The sequence below is a fragment of the Mycteria americana genome, chromosome 13, assembly GCF_035582795.1.
Source record: "Mycteria americana isolate JAX WOST 10 ecotype Jacksonville Zoo and Gardens chromosome 13, USCA_MyAme_1.0, whole genome shotgun sequence".
Classification (NCBI taxonomy): Eukaryota; Metazoa; Chordata; class Aves; order Ciconiiformes; family Ciconiidae; genus Mycteria; species Mycteria americana.
Genome location: NC_134377.1, coordinates 13,478,981 through 13,498,036, shown reverse-complemented (window position 1 = coordinate 13,498,036; position 19,056 = coordinate 13,478,981). Strand labels below are relative to the sequence as shown.

The 19,056-nt window shown below is 41.9% G+C and overlaps 1 protein-coding gene across 1 annotated transcript in view; it reads right to left on the bottom strand.

Moving 5' to 3' along the window:
- Nucleotides 1-19,056, bottom strand: part of TMEM132C (transmembrane protein 132C) — a 229,793-nt gene that overhangs the window by 9,787 nt on the left and 200,950 nt on the right. Inside the window, exons 6-8 of the mRNA XM_075516099.1 lie at nt 6,022-6,227; nt 5,268-5,541; nt 4,005-4,196 (exon numbers count right to left, since the gene is read on the bottom strand). Of these exons, the coding sequence (XP_075372214.1) occupies nt 4,005-4,196; nt 5,268-5,541; nt 6,022-6,227 (672 nt within the window). The remainder of the gene's footprint in view (nt 1-4,004; nt 4,197-5,267; nt 5,542-6,021; nt 6,228-19,056) is intronic.

The following is a 19,056-nucleotide window of genomic DNA, read 5'->3' as shown; positions in this document are numbered from 1 at the left end:
CCCATTGATATAAAAAAAAAAGGAATTATGGGCTCAGCGTCCCTCAAGGTCACCTCGTCACCTCAGGTAATTAGTTGCCCACCTATAGATAAAGATATCTAACTTAAGGCATCCAAGATAAAAAAATTTAGCTTACCTTCTTTAGGTTGCTAAGTATTTGGAGAAATTGCCAGCTTTTCAGGACTTGTGTTTTGGCTGCTTTGTGCTACTTATGCAGACATGGTGCAGTCTTCATAATCAAGGACCTAATCTAGTCATTATATTCATTGAAAGAAAGTCACAGCAAAAATACTAAATTCATTCCTACGATATTGAAAGATGTGCAATAGCACAATCTGTATAACGCTTTATGTCTTCCATTGCACTATACAGATGTACTGCTTAATCTGCTAGGGACAATACTGTGCCTGCCAGACTACCAACTACCCAAGGACGTTTGTGAATCTATGTCGAAGCTTGGCTGTTGAAGGTGCTAAAGTGGAGCCAAGGAAAATATTTGACTGTGCTGGTTTTGGCTGGGCTAATTTTCTTTATAGTAGCTAGCATAGGGCTATGATTTGGATTTGTGCTGGAAACAGCGTTGATAATACAGGGATATTTTAGTTACTGCTGAGCAGTGCTTACACAAGGAGTTGGGAGGGGACACGGCCGGGACAGCTGACCCCAATGCCCAAAGGGCTGTTCCACACCACATGCCATCATGCTCAGCATGTAAAGCTGGGGGAGAAGAGGGAAGGGGGGGACATTCGGAGCGATGGCGTTTGTCTTCCCAAGTCCCCGTTAGGCGTGATGGAGCCCTGCTTTCCTGGAGATGGCTGAACCCCTGCCTGCCCATGGGAAGGAGTGAAGGAATGCCTTGGTTTGCTTTGCTTGCGTGCGTGGCTTTTGCTTTCCCTATTAAACTGTCTTTATCTCAACTCACAAGTTTTCTCACTTTCACCCTTCCGATTCTCTCCCCCATCCTGCTGTGGGGGGAGTGAGCGAGCGGCTGGGTGGGGCTTAGTTGCTGGCCGGAGTTAAACCACGACATTGACTAAGAACACATTGACTGTTTTTTCCATATAACAATGCTGAGACATATGCAATCATCCCTGAGAAAAATAAAACCTTCAGCTATCTTAACTGTTGTTTAGTTTTTCAGTTGCATCAGTAAGGTTTGCATGAGTTACTTGGGCCTTTTTGTAAACTTGTTTGAGAGGAAAAGACACACTTAAATAACTAAGGCCTTGCAACATTCAAGTATATGCTTAGTTCTGGGCTGCTCCCTTGAAAAAAACCCTCTTTCAAAAGGCCTTGATTTTCAGAAAACACTCAGCACTTGCCTTCTGAAATTCCAGCTCAGTAAGGATCTCAGCTGGTATACTCCAAATCACGAGTCTCTTCCTGCAAAATTTAGCCACAAGCACTGCTACATTTGCATTAATTCTTTTAAGGGCAAGTGACTTAAATGTTATATCCTTCATTCAAACTGCAAACGAAAGGAAAAGATGTATGTGACTCGACAGGCCACTCCTATGCTAAGACTATTTCCTTCAATGTATTTTCTAGTGTGAAATCTATTCCTGTCTTATTTTTTTGGTGATGCAAATGCAAAGTCCCTAAGGTCTCTTTTCAACAGCCCTTCGTCGGGCAAGCTCTGTCTATAGGCTGAGTAAGATTTAGGCTTGAGAACAAATGAGTGGCTTACAATAAGGTAGGAAGTGAATTGCACAGTACGTGGAATTAGCTCAGGCCTCCGGGATGAAGGCACTGCGGAAGTGCCCCAGTAACGAGGGACTGTGCTGGAGTTCCACAGTGACCTGCCATGACCAGGATCAGGACCGCACTCACAGTGCTTGAGCAGGAACGACCCTCACAAATAAGTGAGGAGTGATGCTCCCAGTAAAGCCTTCTGTTGGGAAGCAGGCGGGATACTCTTCCTCCTGGTGAAGAGGAGGTGGTGGGAAGACAAGCAGAGGCAATGGGGTGGGCAGGCTCCAGACTGCTGGAGGAGCTGGAAGGAGAAGCAGAGGCTGAAGTGGGATTCCACAAGAACCTGCTGCTGTGTGCAGGAAACTGGGACAGAAGGCGCCGTGCATAGAAGGAGTGGGAAAGACTGACTAATTTGGGATTGCTACTAAGCAACCAGATTTCCTTGGGTGTTCCAGATCCCAGTGTAGAGAACGTTTTCCACTGCCTTCTAACAGAGTCTAGGCCCTGGGTTTTTTCCAGACAGAGTCTGGAGAAGAAACAACAGATTTTAAACTTCTTTTACTGAGAATAAGGTGCTTGATTTTCTCTTGCCTCCTGTTTTACAGTCGGTATCTTCAGTGAGCATGATGCATGGTGCTATTTGTAGGCCCAAGAAGAGGACAGCAGGGACAGCAGCACCCCACACCGCCCAGCAGTACCAGAAGCAGAAGGCATTGCTCAGAAAGGGAGCCTGATATGCCCAGTCACTTCTGTATCAGAAATGTGCCACTCTGAGGAAACTGAAATTGTCTCGCAGAAGACCATCAGCTTCAACAAAATATTTCACTAAAATTGTTCCATAACACAGATGCTGGGAAAAATAATTTCAAAACAAACCACGTTTACACATTTTTACTCTTTTGTATTATAACTTGCCAACTGTAGTGATATATAATGACATGTCATATCATGCCGCCATGCCATAATACAATATGAGATGTCATGTTGTGCACTACTGAAATGCCCTGTCATAATATGCCATAACCTGATGTTGATAAATATCTTTGCTTACTCAGGACAGATTATCTATAAATCTGAGAAGTTGACAACATATCTGTGCAACCTTTCCAGATTCACAAGCTCTTTTATCTGCAATCAGAGCCATGATTCTTCCAATGATGCTGCAGGACAAATGGTGCTCTGTCCTACATAACAGAATTGGGTTAGGCGTGCTTTAGCTTTTGCTTTTACATTTTTTGTCTGAAGACAATATGTCAGACATGGTTTCTAAGCCCTGGAGAGGGGTATAAATGGGTTAATTACATAAGATTCTTATGTTTACAGGATGCAGTAAATGGAACAGATGGGCAACATGTCCTTCTAGTTTGGACATTTTCCTGTCACTAAGTTATAAAACAATCTAAATTATTTTTATGTTCCAGAAAATTAGGTAGCAATAATCATGAAAATGGGCCATAAAACTTGACTTGAGACTCTCCCTATCGATGTGAGATGAAATACAGTTTCTGTGAGAGGAGTAGCTGTGGACAGAGTTAATTGCATGGTCCCCGGTCCCACTCTTCAAATCAACTGACTGAAAGAGCAATGAACATACAGCTTGTTCCACTGCTACTGATCCTCGTTTTTAATCTGTTCCAGAGCAACCATTGCCTCGATCTGGTGGTGTTCTCCAATCTTCTTTTCCATGTGGGTTGTGACCTGAAAATGCTGCTTGAAAGACTCCCTTTAGAGAGATGGAAATTTGCTGGCTTAAATTAAGTAGGATCAGCACAGGGATACCCTAATGAACTGAATGACAAACCCCCCAAAATCCATCTAAAAAATAAAAGGAGAGAGGAACCTGGCAGTCTGCCGTGACTCCAGGAGGGAAAAGAAATGTATTTGGCTATCTTCTGCCTCTATTTTATAGCTCCTCAAAATATTAAATTGTTGTGACACAGAGCTCTGTGCTCTCTGGCATGGAAAACAAAGGCATGCTCATATAGCAAACGACAATCACTGTCCAAAGACTGCCCGTGTCGTGAAAATAACAGATGTTGCATCGTTTAAAGGAAGGGTATTAAAAATGTAAATAATATCAACTTCAGTGTAGTCAGAACTTTTACTGCAGATTAAGTCCATGTTTGAAGGGAAGAAATGAGAAGACAATTCCAGAGTACCTCTAGAGGAAAGCAATTGACATGGACGTGTACTACACCCTATACTTTAAAGTCTAACTTCTAAACTTGTTATGAATTGTCATCTGTACTCACGTTGATAAAACACTGCCCCATCCCAAATGGCAAGAACAGTAAATATGGAGTGTACTCTACCTGCTTAGGAGTATGAAGCAGCTCTTGGGCAATGGTTGTAGCCACAATAGCCCGACTACTTGCTGCACTTGGCTGAAGAAAGAGTGAAAGCCCAGCCACCAGCTGGACTCCAAGGTCTGTTATGGTCACTTTGTCATCTAGCACAGTCACTGTCTTCTCTGCCAGGATGGAGTCAGACAGAGGAGACAAAACCTTTGGAGAAACATAAAAGAATCAACTTAGGAAAAGGCTGATCAATTAAAACAACCTTTCTTAAGGTCATCCTCCCTTCTTGTCTCCAAAGCTTTATGCATAGAAATGAAGTGGCAGAGCACACTGAAAAGGCAGTCTGATTTCTTTAGCAGGGTCGGAAAAACATTCAGGAGAGAGGTTATGGCTGAGAACATTGCATCCAGTACTCAGAGCTATACTATCTCAGCTGTGTTATTTGCATCATTTCACTAGAAGAGTTGATTTCAAACTTTCTTCCCCTGTTATTCTGTGTCCCAGTATGGACGAGCTCATCAGATTTACTTCCCAGCCATTTCAAAGGGAGGTTAGCAACATCTAGGATTTGTCCTTCACTTCTTTGCTTGGAAATTCTCATTTCTCTCTCTTTTCTGTTTCTGATGGAACATAAAGGTAGTAGGATATCCCTCCCTTTAACGAAACTAAGGGCCATACTGCTATCTTTAGGGAACTAAGGATAGCTAGTTCATGCACATACTGTCTTCTCCACCTTCCTCATCTCATATCTGCAGCCTAGATTAGCTATATTCACTTTGTGCATTGGCTTTAGTAAGGATTCAGCTGGGGCACAACCGGGATGTGTGGCCACTTGTTGGCCACTTGTGCCTTTCAGGGTTATTAACCAGGTTGTATTTTTTTTTTCCTGAATTAATGTTTAAATAAGTCAAAAGAAACTTGGCACAATCTAAAGATCTCTGTCTCAAAAAGTCAAAATGGTGCCCATCAGCTGACTGGTGGTAACCTGCATCCATGTGGGGCAAGAGCTCTGACTTCTCACTGAGCCTGGAAGTGCTGTCTCTGCTAAAGATCTCTGAAGGCTCTATGGCTTCCAGCTCCTGGCCATACTGCATGCCTCGGACCACCTCTAGCTTGGATCACTGTCATTGGGTTAATGCTGTGTGCGACACTCTAGAAGGTCACAGGAAAGTAATGGGAAATTATCCTGTTTCAAGATAGCAGACGCTGTAGGGGATTTATGCCCACAAACAGGTTCTCTATGGGAATGGCAGAACGTGGCAGTCTAGAGCACAGTACCTGCATCGTTGTCATTCCTACTTCCCGTCCAATCAAAATCCTGCCTTCCTGCAGCTTGGCAATGTGAGGATCCTCCAGTTTCATAAAATCCATCACCAGGTCTGTAATGTCAAACTGCCAGTCTGAGCCCAGCAGGTAGCTCAGCTGACCCCAAGGGCTAGAATCCTCAGCTACAAATTGTGTGAGGACTCGCACCATGGCATGCTGGTACTGCAGAGTACATCCTCTTCCTTTCCGCTCATCTTCGTCCTCATCATCACTGTCTCTGGTGGGTCTTTTTTCATAAGAAAATGAAGCATAAAGAAATGTTTTCAAGAACATTAGTGAAAACTAACGTTAGAGTGCTAATGGAGAGTACCCCCTTAAATAACAGCCCTCCCTTCTGGTTTTTTGGACCATTGCTGGTTCATGGCTGCCTAGCATGATGAAGGACCGTACAAATGGACTATACCACTTTTTCATCTAAGCTGGTATGTCCGAACAACAACAACCCTGTAAGTGGACCTTACCAGAGCACCGCACTGTACTCTGTTGCACAGGACAGACACACGCGCAGAAGCAAAACTCTCACAAATCTGGAAAGCTTTATTATATCTGCAGATGTCCAGTGCAAAGCTGGGGATTCCAGTACTGCTGTTCCGCAGGGAAAGATGCTGCATTTGGGTGCAGGTGCTGCAGCTGTTCTTGCTGAGAGTTCAAATGAACTCCATTCCTTTTACAAAAACACCCAAGAAATTTAGCAACTCAAACCCACCTTTTGTTGGAAACAACTGGGACTCGCCAGCCTTTTATTTGGCTCAGTTCTGTGTCCGAAATGTCGATCTGAAGAGGCAGGCGTGGAACCCAGACTGTGATTTGCAGAGGAGCACTCAGATACTGATATGTGAAATTCACAAGCGCGTTCACCTTGCCTTTCATTTCTTTGCCATTGACAAAAACATAGTCACATCTGTCAGAAACCTAAGGGGGGGAAGAGAGCGAGAGAAAGAAGAAAAGGTAATCACTGTGACAAAACAAGCTCAAAGTGTAACCCTGGCATCTCAAAACCAAAAACAAACAAAAAAGGCTCCCTTCTCTTTATGCATGTTAATGATGGCCTTTTACAATAGGAGCAGCTGAACACAAAAATCCTTCACTGGCTCAGGAGACATAATTATGCTGGAGATGCCTAAAGACTGGATACTATTTATGAAGCTGGTGGTTGATTTTCCATTTGTTATGCAGTGAGCCACCAGCCGATCACAGTGCTGTGGACTTTATAATGAGCAAGGCTCCTTCACAGCTCGGTCAAGAGGAACCCAGCAAACCAAACCAGGTCTCAGTGGAGGCAAGCAGCAAATCAGAGCCTTGATGAGTACCTTCTACCTTGATGAGTACTTTCTACCTTGATGAGTACTTTCATCAGGGGTGATGCTGCTTTCAGTCTTCAAGACAAAGCTGGCTCTGGAGTGGATTTCATCCACTGAAGAGTAACAGAAATCTACTCGTTTCCTCCCCAATAAACTTTATCTGTTTATAAATGTTTACATTTTGATTAAAGCTGTAAAGTATTCCTAAACACTGCAGTAGATTTATCATTAACATGTAAATGCTGTCCTGAAATATAAGCAAGCATTATCATAGTCATGTAAGAGTTACATCAGTAATCACTTCTTTAATCAATGTTGTAATTTACAGACCATTGAGTTTTCTCATTTATTATGTTACTGAGTACTAGTGATAAAATCACTCCTGAATATATAAATCATTAAGAGGGATGCAGATAGTATGAAGTGACTCCATGGGATAAAGTCATTGTCATATCTATTCCTAAAGGTGCCATAAATGTCTGGGGAAATCCTGTGGCACATTAATCATACATTAAGTGGCTAGCAATAGGAGCTGTTACATTACTAAATGAGCTGGTATGTCTGCAGAAATTAACAGTAAACCCAGCAGATCTCTTCAACTCCTGCTCTTGCTCCCATCCCATCAGAATTCCATTTCATCACCCATAATGAGTATTGCTAGTGGTGGCAATGCATCTCCCCACCTGAACATATATTTATATTATCATCTGCTCCCTTTTATCCCCACTCCTGTTCCCAACATCATTTTATTCAAATGAAGATTATCAGCTGGAAATGCTTAGTCCCCAGCCTAGTCCCCAGGCTAATCAAACAGATGGATGTCCTCTGTGACCACAGATACAGGAGCTAAACCATTCCCAGTTTGACGTACACATCCTGTTTGTATCCTCTGTCAGGTTTAGGCACTGCTCACATTCTGGTAAAATATTTGATGGCGAGATTGCAAAAGGGAACTTCAGATGGCATAACACAAACATTTCTATGAGTCATTCCCTAAGAGGGTTACGCTGTAACTGGGCTTTGTTGACTGAAAACAGTACTATGTACTACAATACCTGACCCGTCTGTTCAGGCTTCTCCCTCAGACCATCTAAGACAGGTTTAAAAGTCCGAAGGTGGCAGGAATTTCTTCATTTTATCACTATGAATGGCATGCCCTATTTTTACATGTATTAACTTGAATGGAAATACAGAAAGGGCTTTAGTTCACACTAGGCTGTTTCAGAATGACTATTCGATCTAATCTAGAAGTACTATGCAGCAGACGTGCATAATATGATATATAATACCATGCAGTAATTCAAATCTCTTTCCTACATGGGCTGCTCTTTCTTTCTGTGGTGCCATTGCATCAGCTTCACCCTGGGAGAGGAAACATCATGAAAATGTTTCTCATGAAAACAACTCCAACTGCACAGGCAAGCAAGGGCTACGTGTCAGGAGCTACAGCCTTGACTTCCTGCTCACAGCGTCATTCCTGCCCAGAGCCGTGTACAGCCGCTAGCACGTATCGGGGCATTCAGCTCCCGTATTTGAGCTGCTGATGTCTAATGCAAGCCCGTTGTCTCGCTGCTGTCTCAGCTGCGTGGAAACAGGAATGGCCAGCGGGTGACTTTCCTCTCCCGATGCTTGGCAGTGTTACTACCCCTTTCCCTGAAGCTGCCCGTGTCTCTCCACTAGAGACGGAGACCCTGTGAAGTGTCTTAGACCAGACACCTAATTCTTAGATGGCTGAAGTTAAGAGGAAGTCACATCTAAATAATATACCACATATGAATGTTTCCTATGGCACAACATCCTCAATGAAGTTCAGGGTACAAGGAAGTCCTGGCTGACACAGACTCTAATTTCTGTCCTCCTCTGTAACCTCAGGAAAGTCAATTCAACTCTTTCTGTCCATTTTCCCCCACTGGTGTAAACACCACAACCCAGGGAGCCTTGGTCAGCCACAGTCAGAGAACTGCACTGCGCCTGGAGCACAGGACAACTTCTAGAGCCAAATGGGAAGTAGTGATTGTGCCTGGGGGAGAAGACCCTATGTCTGGAACATTTGACAAAGCAGTTTCAGATATGGCTCTTTGTTCTTTAGCCCTATTCTCCTTTGAGCAGAAGCTTTTGGGAGGCTTGTCAATAAGACGTAATTTAATTCTGCTCGGAGCAGTAGCCAGTGCCATCCTGAAACTGGTTCCATCCCATTCATTTCTATGGAGTTCATCCCAAAGACAAATGAATGAACTTTCTGAGTTAGTTGTACAAGTTGCTTATTTATGCACATAGTAAACTACATGCATGTGCTGATAAAAGATTTCTGATAACATAGTCAGGTTCAGACTGACTAGATCTGGTCTAGATGTATGATTTAATATTATCTAAAGCCCAATGTTGTCAGTAAGAGAACAAATGCAACTGTCAGGGAAAAAACCACAATAACAATAGTAGCAAAACTGCAATTCCTAAATGGTTCTGGGCTGAGATCCAATCTCCATCTGTATTTGTAAAGCTGCTATATGCCTTCACGGGTATGCGACAAACAAATGGCTAAACAAATATATACAGCATCTTAAGGAGGTGGCTGCTGTAGCTACCACGCAGCCTTTAAAATTGCTACAGGTTAATATTTATTACTGGACATGCATCACCAATAGTGGCAGGTCTTTATGAGTTGCATTGAGAAAAACATTACTCTTTTCACAAAGTACAAGCATTGCTAATGTTCTTACACATGCTCCTTCTTCTCTGCCTGTATTTCTGATAAAGAGCTAGCACACAGAGAGTACAGGAGGAGCAAAGCTTATATTGTATTGAATTACTGTATGCATTTTAACTATTGTGCTTTCAGATATCCATTCTTGACGCAACATTGATTGCTTTTGACAAAGAAAGGCAACAGACTTCCCAACTAGTGCTATACAGGGGATGAAAGGGAGAAAGTATCTCGGTGTCTAATTCACAATGTGCCCGTGCTCTCCTTATGTACAGGATTAAGGATACTCCTTCTCAAGAAACGTTCAGTTAAAGCTATTCCATAGTCTACAGCTTCTGTAAGCAACACATCTCAGCTAAGCTTAGCTATAGCAGGCTAGCAGAATGAGAGCAAGTGGGTTTACTTCCCTTGCCCTTGTCTCACGCAGTGTCACTTAAAAATAAATACCAAGGATTTCTCAGCCTCTGAGAACAAATCCAGATGTACTGATTCTGCTACAATTCACAACATCAGCAAGCCACATGTAAGGTCTGATTTGCTAAGCAGATGCCCCTCACAAAAAAAGGGTAGCGGTTATGTGGTGCAACAACAGACCGCCTTAGCTCAGCTTAACTCAGATGGAAATAACGTCATCGCCAACTTGGTTTTGGAGTTACTCAACGCAGACTTGGCAAAACTATTTTGATCTGTTCTCATATGGGGTTAAAAAGAGATGGAAACACAGGACTGCTAGGGACAACCTGAAACACTGTCGCATGGAATCATGGAGGAAGGATAGAAGGGAGATTAAAAAGAGTAATAAATTAAACTGGATCATATTAGAACTCAAATTCTTTTTAATTAAAAAGGTATATTTGTTTAAACATTTTTGAGAGATAAAAGTATCTCTCTGTTTTCCTCCAGGGTTTTGCAACGCTTCTGGAAGGTCGCTGAACAGCACAATGACCGGCCCTCATCTGTAAGTCCTGCCCACAGTAGTCTAACAAAGTTTCTGATAGAAGCTGGAGACTCTCTGAACAGTGATCTGTCTCTCATCTGTAGTATTTATGCTTTTACTATGAAAACATCTTCCCTCTGAAAGTGCTTTTTATCTTTGGCATCAGAAGAAGTGAGAGATGATGAAGGGAAAGCCTGCTTAGCCACCACCTTTAAGTGATTGGGTTTTTTCTATCCTGCGTAGCACATCAGCAAGAAGTTTTGCATTTTAAAGAGCTTTCTGATGCTATTTCAGCACTTTCTTTCATTATTAAGCTGCATTCAGCTACTTTCCCCCTTTTTTCTATTTTTCTAACTTCTCTCTCCAGATTAAAACTAAAATAAAGAAGCTAGACAGCAAAAGACAGGGCTAAGCACAATTCCCTAGAGATTTCTTCTTTGTCTTTCTTTTTTCTGGCATTATATTTTTGTGCCCCTTTGTAACAAAGGCCATTGCCTTTCCAAATGACTTGGATAGATTCTCTCTGCAACAAATCACATTTTATTGAGCTGACAGAGACAACTACTGCCTGGAAATCAAGAGAGAGTCACTCCTGAATCACTACCTATGGCACTTTGTGACTTTGTGATCTGGGGAGTGAATGTACCTTTCCATCTGGTAATGAACAGATTAGCTGCAGTGAATATCAAGGAGATTCTTAGTACCGTTACCAGTCAAATGCAGAACCTCTGGGTCTTCCTTTACTTACTCCTTTCAGATTAAGGTCTTGATCCCACCATGACCTCTGTATTGCAGAATTGCAAGAAGGGAGCATGAGCTGCTTGAGGTCACCACAAAGGATGTGACAACCTACTGCCTGGGACTCTGCAGCCATAAAGGGGCTGCTGACACTTCTGTAAAAATATCGGGTTTGCTGGGTTAAATTCTGCTCCAGATTCCTGGGAAATCTTCATTCAATTACTGGTGGAGGCAGATAGTTTACAAAAGACAAATTTCATGTCAAATATAAGCTAAGACTGTCTTTCAAAAGATGGGGAACTCAAAACAATGTCCGTTCTGTTTCGTATCTGTTGTACATAGGAGTGGAAAGAACGACAACTATAAGACCTAAAAACAAATGAGTGGTACTGACTCTGTGAGCCTAGTCTAGTCTAAGCTTGTTTATTCTCCTAGTGGTTTTTCACCTCTGGAGATATCAGCCCAGTCTCGGAAGGACAGTTCAGAAGGACAAAAAGAGAAGTTTTTAATATGGCAATCCTGTCAAGTTTGTAAACACTGAAAATTTGTGAGGCATCAGTCCATTTTCTAGGTAGAAGTCTGTGTGGTTTGCCCTTAATTAAACACCCTGAGGTTTGAAAAGCCTCAGAACTTCAAGACTGAACAGAAATGAGGAGATATGATAATGGCAGATGTCCTGCTTGTATTCATCAGGTTCAGAATCCTGTATTTTGGTGTGTAAACCCATTTACCCATTTCTGTTATACTAATGTAAATGTTGCTAAAATATTCAAATGTTAGGTTACATAAATGTTTAAATATTTATGAAAGCACTTCTATGAGCAAAAAGATTTTTCCAGTATCTCTTAAAGGAATCTCAATTTCAGTGAAAAAATTCACAGGATAATTAGTACATTAGTAGAATAGTGATGTTCAGCATTTTTCAAATCTACGACACTCCTAGTATTTCAGCTCAGTACCATCACTCTTACGTACCAGAAGGACAACTGAAGCTCATGGAGGTTAAGCTTTGTGAACAAAGTCATTCATTCCATTAAGGAATACAGAGCACCAGAATGACTTTTCCACTGAATATACTGACACTTACATAATAGATAGAAAATATTAGACAGTGATAATCATTCCACAAGCTTTTTGGACAATCCTTTAGAATTTTGTAATATTCATGTCCTTGCTATAGAATTTCTTCTAAGATTTTTTTTAACAACATCCTCTGTAGAAAGGGAATTATCCTCTATTAAATTCTAGAGGTTTTGAGAGAGACTCTATATAGCTCTCTAGCCTTGATTCCAATTAAACACTATGGTATTATACCTAAAGGAAATCCTATGCTACATGAACATTAGGTGATGGCAACTGCTTCATAAGAAGGATTTCAATGCCTGGCTGCATAATCCTGAATAATCAATAACCTACTACTGGAAAATGGAAGCTGTCTCAAGGCCCATACTATTAATTTTTTCATGTTAAACTGTTTAAGTCTGATAAGAGCTAAAGCTTCAGACCCAAGCTCTTCCATCATCTCTGGAATGATATTTACAGCTTTGTGACACCGTTAGAGCAGCCTTTAAAATGGAAGCATCCATTATAGGAGTTGCTAATTGCTAGTATGACTTGACTTGTCAGAGCCACCCCTCGTTCTCACTGACTACAGCTGGAGCTGTGCTCAGTGACTCGGAAAGTGAAGCCAAAAGCTCCCCTCACAGGGGGAGCATCAAGGTAAATACAGTAATGCAGACTTAATACTGATAAGACTGTCATCTTAATAAATGAAAGGCTTGATTTTTCACATTACGTGCAAGAATAACCCTGAAGGTTGTTTTTACCTACGACCCACCAAAAGAAAAAGAATGAATTTGTTTCTTGAAATAGTTGAGGAATAATTACTCCCATTCTGGAAACTGTGATGAGGGAGCAGGGCAGGTATTACACTTTAATAACCGATTTAAGCCTCTTTACACTCTGCCTCTCTTAAAACTAACTGTCTGCAGTTTTCAATGGATAACACGGCTTGCGTGCTGGTGTTGCTTTGTGCTTGCAAACAGCTGCCACGTTCCAAATGTGGTTTCAGTCCCTGTGATCAGTCCTCAGGCAAAGTTCCCAGCAACCCGCACTAATAACACAGGGATCGAGCCCTGAGCACTGAAGAAGAGAACTCTGTAAAATCAGGGCCATAGTTTAAAAGCAATTTGGACTCCCTCTGCTGAGAAAGGTCTGCATTTTCAGTATCAGCAGCCAGATTAGCAAAACTAAGTAGAAAACCCCCAAAGCTAGAGAGCATTTCTTAGGGAAAAGGCTGTACATTATCTAATCTCATTACAAAGACTTTGCTGGCAGCTTTGCAGAGCAGAAGCAGTACATTTAACTAACTGAATATCATTCACTACGACAGAACTGAGAGAGTAAAAGGGGCACAAAATGCCAGCTGAGACTGGAGGGCATCTATTTGCTCCCAAATGACCAGCTTTTGAAGCTGAACTGTAGCTGCGCTGAGCCACAGGAGCTCTCTGCAGCTAGCATTATCACGTAAAACAAAATCTGTCTTGTTTTGTGCACTCTCGAGTCAAGTAATTTCTGAAAATGGGGCCGAACAGAGAGTTTGGCTCCTACTCACTAGGGATATGCCAGACTATATAAGCAGCATGGCCCCAAATATCGTGCTTGGCAAAGCAGCATCACAGGGCGAATGCAGGGACTTTTAATTCCGTCTACACACTTTGGACAGTCGTTGCACATTTGAGAACACCGCAATGCTTGTCATTTTCTAACTTAGTATGTATCTACAATAGACAAATTCACAATGTGTGAATTACAGCTATTGGCAGAAAAGGAAAGGAGAAGCGAACCACTGTTTCTCCTGACTGTATTACGCAAAAAGGACTGGACAAAACCGCTTATCTTCCCGTCATATCTATAGTTGTCACAAGACTAACGTTATTTCTCCCATTTACTTTCCTGGTCTCGATCTTGCAGCTTTGAGGTTGACTTTGAAGCACTTTCTGTGGAACTCGAGGCACTGTTACCGCCACTCTGCTTTGATTTTTCAGTTGGGATGTATAGGTTTTCCATACTGACATCACTAAGGCAGGTAAAGAAGGCAGATGACAGGGAAAGAAGTTTGCAAGGATAGGGTTTAAAAGTTTCTTTAGCTGCCCTTGAAGTTTTTGCATTTTATGTGATGGCAAGGTATTTACAACTTTTATTGCTGAATTTAAGTATTGCAGCCCATGTCAATTTTGAGTTTCAATTTCCACAGAGGCTGACTGCTCGGGGAATAGTGGTATCCATTAATGATATAGCATCTTCTATGAAAGCTCTGCATATTGCTGGCCTATATGCCATATTTGCATCTGACGGAAGTGTGCGGTAAAGCTTCATTTTGCTAAAGCTCCTCTGAAGTTTTTCCGCTCTACTGATATATATTGATCTCAGTAAATCACAGGACTATGAAAAATATGGAGGAGGGCAAGGAGGTGGCCTTTCTATGTGCAATTCTGTTCAGAATATAACATACCATATTAGATTTACCAGAAGAAAAGCCTACAAAGTCACAGGGCTTCAGAACAGCAAAACAATGGCATTTCCACGCTGTGACTTTCTTTCCTGTTTTTAAAGCTTTTTAGTTTCACACAAATCACAGGAACACACAGTATCAGAAGAGGAAAGAGGAGCCATCAGAGAAATAGGGTGCTGGGTTTGGACTCAGAAAGAGATACAGCTTCTGCTTTTGAGGGCTTTCAAGGCTATATTAGGGTGTGGTGAGTAGGAACTGTATTTGCAGTTCATCAGCTACTGAACACAAACTTCAGGAAGGTCATCTGTGGTGGCCCCTGGGGGCATCTGCACCATGCAGTGGATGTGACCGAGCTCCCATGCTTGTCCTGAGCCTGCCGGTGTGTCCCTACAGCCCCGTGCAGAGACCCTAGCTCAGGATGCAAAAGCAGCGTAGCTGCGTTGGCTCTCAGCGCAGCGTCACACAGACTGAGCTTTCAGCTCCTGATTCTGGAGGTAACCAAGGGAAGACTTGCAAGCCTGAGAATGAACACCCAGGCACCTTACGAGGAGCAGTCCAACTTTTCCACATTCCTTCCAGAAAGTTACACAACTACTTCTACTTTCTTTTTTAAAATGAGAGTACTGCTACAATTCTGACTGCGTGGGCTGAAGTACCTGAAAGAGGCATCAACCCTCCATGAGCAGCTGCCTGAATAGTACAGTGGCAGAGGACTGGCAGTAGCTGCTGTTGTTTAGATTGACCCCTTCATGCTTTCACTGAATCTTGCAGGACTGCCATAAAACCACAGAAGAGAGTATTACATTAAAGTGACTGCACAGAATATGGCCTGTCTATTATTAGACCACACTGGATTCCTGGAAGCCCTGTCTAGTGTAACTTTTCATTTCTCCCTTTGTTTTATAGGGTTGAGTTAGGAATGAGACTTGTTTTAATCAGGATTTTATCCACCTACTCGTTATTCAGCATGCTCAGCTCTACAACAGTTGTACCTAGCTAACAAATGCCAAATAGAGTTTTATTTGACCTAAGTAAAAAATGAGCGATAAATCAATTGCATTATATTCACTGTAGGAGCTTTTTATTGGAAGTCAGTGTTCTTCCCCGATCAAAATAGCTGGTAGGAACAACCAGTTCTTTCTAGTCTCAGCCTCTTGTTTTTATTTTCTCCTATAACCTGCACTAAAAACATAATATGAAGCCCTAAATCCTCTGAGTCTTGAAGGCTTTGCAATAAAGCCCCATAGGAAGAATATATGTGTATGCTGAGGTGCAGAAATGCAACGCAAGTTTGGACGCTTACCCTGCCGTATGCAGCAGGGGTTGAAAGGTATGAGGGAAAATGTAACGTGCCCGTGATGTGCCAGGGTTTCTAATGGGATGAAATCTTCTGAAACTCTGCTTCCCCTTGAAATCACCATCTGCATCACACTTCATCACAACCCACCACATCATTATCTGCCTCCAGATGCTGCTGGTAAGAAAGCACAGGGAAGAAACCTTAGATGTCATGGGAAGCTTTGGGAAGATGTCATGGGAAGCTTAGATGTGCACGGTTGCGCAGACTTCGCTTTCCTCTGACAGATACTTAAGAGATTCTTCATTTTTATATTTTGGCAGTATCTATAATAACATTTCACTGAACCAAGTACAATTATCTCCAAGCCCTGTTTAGGACCAGAAGCACTGATTCTCTACAAGATCAGTTCTGTAATGCTCATCATGTAAAACTTTAATTTCAATAGGAAAAGGATCAGATCTTGAATTAGCCCCATGGAGGGCAACACACAAGAGATTTAGGTCCTTCCTTAACAATCTCAAGCATTTCCATATCCTTTAGCACGGCAGTGCACCAGGTAACAACAGTCACACCCTGATTCCCATTCATCTTCATACAGGTTTTGACAGACCAATGTATTTTGGCACTGGCACTTTCTTTAACGTGACGCTTCATACCCTTCCATCACACCAATGTTTCTGTCATCACCTGTCCCCATCTCACCATTCCCTCGGTGCCTGTTTTGCTCTCTCTTGGTTGCATGTCTGGAAAGTTCCAATGGATCCAGGGACCAGCTGGGCCCTTACAGTAAGTAGATCAGGTAGCAGAAGCTGGTGCTGCAGCAGGACGTTATCCCCAGTCAGTCCCCCAGCTGTGGGGAGAAGCTGATCCCCATTCAGGTGAATATTTGTACAGCGTGGGGACCTCTGCTCCCACTAACAGAATATCAGCCTTGCTTATGGATGGATAACCACACTTTTCTAATATAGGTAGGGCTAATATAAATAAAGGGCAAGATGATTTCCTTTACTGGCGGAAGCCTGCTTTTGAATTACAAAGTCTGGCATCCAGCCCCCATACTCAGAGAGCAAGTGATCATGCTGCCCCGATACACAGCCACTGATTCAAGTCAGGGTAAGTATCTTTCTCTTTGGTGCCTAAACAATATGATGACAAGACATCCATAGACACATAATCTTATATTTATTAAGATTTTTTTCTCTGGAATAGCCATGGTACTATGATGAAACATTAAGGAGCCTGAGGGACTGTCCCCATGCCATTAAAATTTCAGGGTGAGCTTTCCTGATGGCTTTAATGAGTGTGGCACTTTAATGAGTGCAGGGTTGAGGCTTAAGAGTTCGATTCTTTAAGAGCTGCCTATAGCTCAGCCACTCAGCTTGGAACTGCATTCAACCTACTGGCAGGAAAATGCATAACTCAACTTTTAATAAAAATACCTATGGATGCTGCTACCTCATGGTTGCTCTGCCTGTCAAAGGGAAAACAGTTTTAATCTAGTTTTAAAACACATTTTAAGTTTTGCAAATAGTGGAAAGTAAAGAAGAACAGTGAAATCTCTTTGTAGTTAAATAACAACTGAAGAGGTTGAAGCATAGCTATTTGTGTAAGATTGGGTATATTAAGCCAATAGCAAAGTATCATCTAAATAATGAAGTGCTGATGACTTTTCCTTAGTAAATAGGGTCTTGTGATACGGTTCCAGATATACAATTTTAAAAATAAATTACTACAATTAGTACACAACTATTTATTTATCTCTTATGAAAATGTCCATCTGTCGGCTTCGTTATTGGCAAACTGAGACTTTCCTACATCATGTGTTCCACAGCATCCAGACTGGCCTTTAATCTGAATGGATTCACAAATGAACAGCAGACATTTCAACATGAGTTTGCATCTATTTAGTAAGAATTAATTTCATTTCATAAACTGTTTCCACCACAAATGGCAAAATCTCTGAAACATTTATGAATTCTAAATGACTATTTCATACGAGTACGTTCCCTGATGTCAGCAGTATTCACAGTGAAGTTACTCATGTGTGTAAATGACTCCTGGATTGGGCCTTTAAACAGGATCTGTAACCTTGACAGGTGTCTGTAAGTCCCATCACTATTGCTTTGAAAGTGTTGATACCAGCAGTAGTTCCAGCCTTTAAGCTAGAGTTCAAGCATAAGCCAGATTTTCAGCCCCCAACAGTTCAGCGTTGCTTTGATCTGGGATTTTGTTTCAAGTTACTGTGGTAAGAGAGGGACAGCTGTGACACTCTGTCCTGGATTTTAGCTCCTCACAGAAGTCCCTCACAGTCTCGCAGTGGCCTTACCTGCCGTTAATGTCTCCCTCTGCTCATCAGTCCCAACAAAACCAAGAGCCCACTGTTTATTAACAGCTACTGGGGGACATCTTAAAGGTAGGATCTGTGCTTCTGTTTCCAGTGATGACCGCAGCAGCTGCATGTGTGGACTAATATTATCTGAATGCATGTTTTGATCTCAATACATCTCAAAGCTATTAATGCCATTTAAAAATGAAAAGAAACTAGTAAGTAAGGTCTTTAGAGTATGGTTCAAGGCTAATACACTGAGACTAGTATCCAGCTTTTAATTTACCAATTATAAATAACAGCAATACAATAAGAATGTAATGCCATGTATACAGCATCCCCTCATGTAGCAATGGGATAAAAGCTAGTCCAAGAATGACGAAATACCAACCCAAAATGTTTACAGTAGCTTCTGAAATACATGTACCACTGAAGATTTTTGAACTCAGGCTATTTCAACGGAAAAACCATCCTCAAGTTCGTAAGCATTATCAAGAGTTTTCAATCTGGAAATGTCACAAAGTATTGCAAGTCTCCTGAAACTCTGCTGCTCTTCACAGCATGACACCGCATCTGTTCTAGCAGCCAGGTGACCTGGGAACCCGAAGCAGTACTTGCTTTTGAGCAAACTGCATGAAAGCCCCAGCAAAAGCAGCCACGTTCCACTTGAATTTCCAGGAGATGAAAAGGAGCCTACGCATGCAACTGCAATTACTATTAATGGATCCAGATATATGGATCCTATTGGTAAATTCCAGCTTAGCAAAGTAAAATTTGGCTGTTGCTTGATTTTTAGTGCCGTAATAAATTTTGCATCCACTTTTAAAAGGTTGGACCACTGTGTGAAGGTCTAGAGCATTCAAAGACTTTTAAAGTTCATTAAATCAACTGTAAATTTGGAAGTAAAGAGTTGAAACTATG